General features: G+C 40.2%; 1 protein-coding gene across 1 annotated transcript; it reads left to right on the top strand.

Moving 5' to 3' along the window:
* The first annotated feature begins 843 nt into the window (after positions 1–843).
* Positions 844–3,586, top strand: LOC139165399 (protocadherin gamma-B5-like). The gene has a single exon (XM_070748582.1). It carries the CDS (start codon positions 986–988, stop codon positions 3,584–3,586), a length of 2,601 nt encoding a protein of 866 aa, XP_070604683.1. The 5' UTR covers positions 844–985.
* Positions 3,587–4,101: the final 515 nt, after the last annotated feature.

Here is a 4,101-nt window from a genome sequence, read left to right as displayed (position 1 = left end):
TTGGACGCATATACTTAGTAACACTGTAAGCGGGAAAGTTTACTGTTTGTGTATTGGTTACTGCCTCAGCCAGCTCTGTGTATAAAGAGCTGGTGAGGCTCTGTATCTTTATGTCTGTGCCTGCCTGCTTTGGCATGTGTTATAGCAATAAAGGCCTGTTTTCTACACGAACTCCCTGCTTATTACAACTGGCATTGGTATTCTTCCGCAGTTTACTTTAGATGCAAAATGCCATTCAATAGATTACATTGTAACTTCACAACAATCTTTCTTTTCTTCATGAAATGTCAGTATAATCTGCCACCAGTCTTTTAGTGACTAAATACGTAATCCATGCTTTAAAGATCTGCTTTTGGATACTTTTCCTATTTCCAAAAATTAATTCTCTACTTTTTTAACCCAATGAAATGCTCTAGAGCACTCAGAAACTTGAATACATTTTGCTTTTGTGTCATGTTGATTATCATAAGGGAAGGGCCAATAAATTATGGTTTTCAAAAAAGATAGAAGTGCTGAAGAAACAAAGTGTGGCTATCTTGACACAGAGATGAAATATTGCTTGTTCTACTGATAAAAGTGCAAAAAAAACCCTTTAAACACACATTATTTACCATAACCGCTACAGATTCAGCTGTCTACCACAATCAAAATAATCAAAATGGGAGAAAAAATCTGAATGTATTCAAGATGCTTCTTGCAGTTCTGCATCTGAGACTCAGAGTGCCGCTGTTGGCCAACGTAGTTCTGCAAAAAGAGCTGAAAATCTAATGGGGCTTCCTGCCTTCTGACTATCCAGTCACCGAGTGCTGAGCAGTCAAAGAGCAAGATTGAGGGACACTCACCGACCATGGCAGAGAAAAGAAAACCACTGCAGTGTAGATAAAACTCAGGAGAATCCCAAGAATCTCTTGATGCTTTCTTTCTAATGGGAATTTAAACTCCTCGGCTTACTGGATTGCACAAAGCCCTTTTCACCGCAGGTGGGATGGACGGCAGGAGCAAAGCTAAGAGCAGATCTGTAAAAAGGCAAGTACATCTCCTCTTCTTATTGTCTTTCATCTGCCAGACTCTCTCGGAGCACCTCCGCTATTCAATTCCAGAGGAAATGGGAAAGGGTTCCATTGTGGGGAATCTGGCCAAGGATCTGAAACTGAGTATTGCAGAAGTGGGAAATCGCAACCTGCATATCCTTTCTTTAGGCAAAAAGCAATACTTCTCCATTAATGCTGAAAATGGGAATCTGTATGTAAATGACAGGATTGACAGAGAGGAAATCTGTGGGGAAACTGCACTCTGCCCCATCAGTTTTGAAGTGGTGAGTGCAAACCCCATGGACATATTTTACATAACAGTAGAGATCCAGGATATTAATGACAATGCACCACATTTCTTAAACGGGGATATCAAGCTAGAGATAAGTGAATCCACTTTACCAGGGGCCACATTTCCACTTGAAAAAGCAGAAGATGCTGATATTGGGATATATTCTGTTGAGGAATATCATCTAAGCATTAATAAATATTTCATTTTAGCAATTAGCAAGCAAGATTCTTTAAACAAGTATGCAGAATTAGTGCTGGAAAAACAGTTGGATCATGAAAGTGAAAGTGCTGTTAGTTTAACCCTTACTGCTCTTGATGGAGGAAATCCTGCAAAAACTGGAACAGCCAAAATACAGATTACAGTCATAGATGCTAATGACAACCCACCTGTCTTCAGTCAAAAAGTGTACAAAATCAGCCTCAAAGAGAATATGTCAAAGGGATCTACTGTAATGCAAGTCAAAGCTACAGACAAAGATGATGGTTCCTATGGCCAGATCAACTACTGCTTTAGCAATATTGCTGATAATGCGCATCAAAAATTTGATTTACATCCAGAAAGTGGACTTATAACAATTCAAGAAGAGCTAGACTTCGAGGAAACAGAGAAATATATCATAGGGATAAAAGCAAGAGATGGAGGTGGCTTAGTAGCTCATTGTAACATTGAAGTAAATTTGGTAGATGTGAATGACAATGCCCCAGAAGTGATTCTCGCTTCCTCATCCAGAGAAATTCCTGAAAACTCTCCGTTAGGAACATTGGTAGCCCTCATCAATATAAAGGATAAAGATTCAGGGGATAATGGAGAGGTCAGTTGCCATTTACAGAATGTTTCCCCATTCAAAATAATATCAGCAGCTAATAACTACTATAAGCTGCTTACGGATGGTCCCCTAGACAGAGAAAGCACCCCAGAGTACAATCTTACAATCACAGCCATAGACAAAGGGACGCCCCCTCTTTCTACCCAGAAAACCACCTCACTGAAAATTTCGGATATCAATGATAATGCCCCTACCTTTGAGAAATCCTCATACACTGTCTATGTGGCAGAGAACAATCCTGCTAGCATCTCCATCTTCAACATCAAAGCTTTGGACCCTGATCTTGGTCGCAATGCTAGGATCACCTACTCCATCCTCACTAGCAAAATACAGGCACTACCTCTCCCATCTTACCTCTCCATTAACTCAGAAAGTGGCACCCTCTATTCTCAAAGGTCTTTTGACTATGAGCAACTCAGGGAGTTTGAGGTACAGGTGAAGGCTGAAGATGGAGGCTCCCCACCTCTCAGCACCAATGCCACATTGAAGGTGTTCATCCAGGACCAAAATGACCAAAGCCCTCAAATTCTGTATCCTTCTCCAGGAGCAGAGGGCTCAGCCTCCTTTGAGATGGTGCCTCGCTCGGCAGAGATGGGGTACCTGGTTACAAAGGTGGTGGCTGTGGACGCCGACTCTGGACACAATGCTTGGCTCTCTTATCATCTACTGCAAGCCACTGAGCCGGGGCTCTTCACAATTGGTGCCCACACGGGTGAAATCAGGACACTGCGGACGTTTCTGGAAAGGGATGCTCTGAAGCAGAAGCTAGTGGTCTTGGTGAAGGATAATGGGCAGCCCCCGCTCTCTGCTACAGTCAGTCTCAATCTGATTTTTGCTGAAAACTTCCAAGAGGCACTGCCAGAAATAAATAACCAACCCATGGATTCAGAGCAACAGTCTGAGCTCCAGTTCTATCTAGTGCTGGCCTTAACTTTGATCTCCTTTCTGTTCCTTTTGACTGCAACTCTAGTCATTATGATGAGACTGCGACAGTCGGGGAATCTGAAATTCCTTCCATGCTTTGCTCCCATTCCCCATTCAAGCAATGCCATTATATTCCCACCAAATTATGAGGAAGGGACTATTCCTTATTCCTACCAGCTCTGCTTATCATCCGAGTCCAAAATACATGAAATTACTTTTCCAACACCCAAAGTTCCACCTACAGAATATATTTCATGCAACCAAAATTCTGATGTTCTTCTGCCTACTAATGGAGCAAATGTCCTAAATTCTGAGATGGAGAAAATTAATTTGGTGAGTTTTCTTTTGAAGAGTAACTTCTTAATGAAATTGAAAATGTTAAAAGATTCTATGAAATCTACCAAGTCCTTTGATTTCTGTGTAAAAATAAGGTTATCTACTTTATTGTATACAGATAGTCCTTCACAACTGAGCCCAAAAATTTCTTTTGCTAATCGAGAAAGTTTTTCATGAATCTTCCTGCATTTTCTGACCATTCTGGCCACACAGTTGATATGTGAATCACTGCAGTTGTCACCTTAGTAAAGATGTTAAGTGACTCTGGCTTCCCCATTGACTTCCCCATTGAGGTTGCAAAAGGCGATCACATGACTCTGGGGGGTTACAGTTGTTTTATGAGTCAGTTGCCAAGAGTCCAAGATTACCAGATCCTTTTAGTTCTGTATAGAAAGAAAATTATTTTCTGTATTGTTCATGCAACTATCTATCACTTTTTAAATTCATTTTTTAAAAGAAAGATAGGTATTTCATAAGTAGTGATCGAAAAACCTTAGAATTGATGGGGTTTTTTGTTTTTTGTTTCCATTGAAAGTAAACTACTACATTTCATCATATGTCTCTTGAATGAAATGACAACAATAAGTAATAATGAAGGATAACTTTTTAATGCTTCTACTATAGCAAATATTCTGATAAGATAGAAAGCATTTGAAGCATTCAGAATAATTCACCTTATTTAGTACATATGA

The sequence above is a fragment of the Erythrolamprus reginae genome, chromosome 3, assembly GCF_031021105.1.
Source record: "Erythrolamprus reginae isolate rEryReg1 chromosome 3, rEryReg1.hap1, whole genome shotgun sequence".
NCBI classification, from domain to species: domain Eukaryota; kingdom Metazoa; phylum Chordata; class Lepidosauria; order Squamata; family Dipsadidae; genus Erythrolamprus; species Erythrolamprus reginae.
Note: the sequence above shows the minus strand (reverse complement) of the source record. Positions and strands in the feature narration are given on the sequence as shown.

Bases quoted from the DNA above. Each gene is read 5' to 3' on its own strand.
- LOC139165399 (XM_070748582.1), top strand. From the start codon at position 986: ATGGACGGCAGGAGCAAAGCTAAGAGCAGATCTGTAAAAAGGCAAGTA.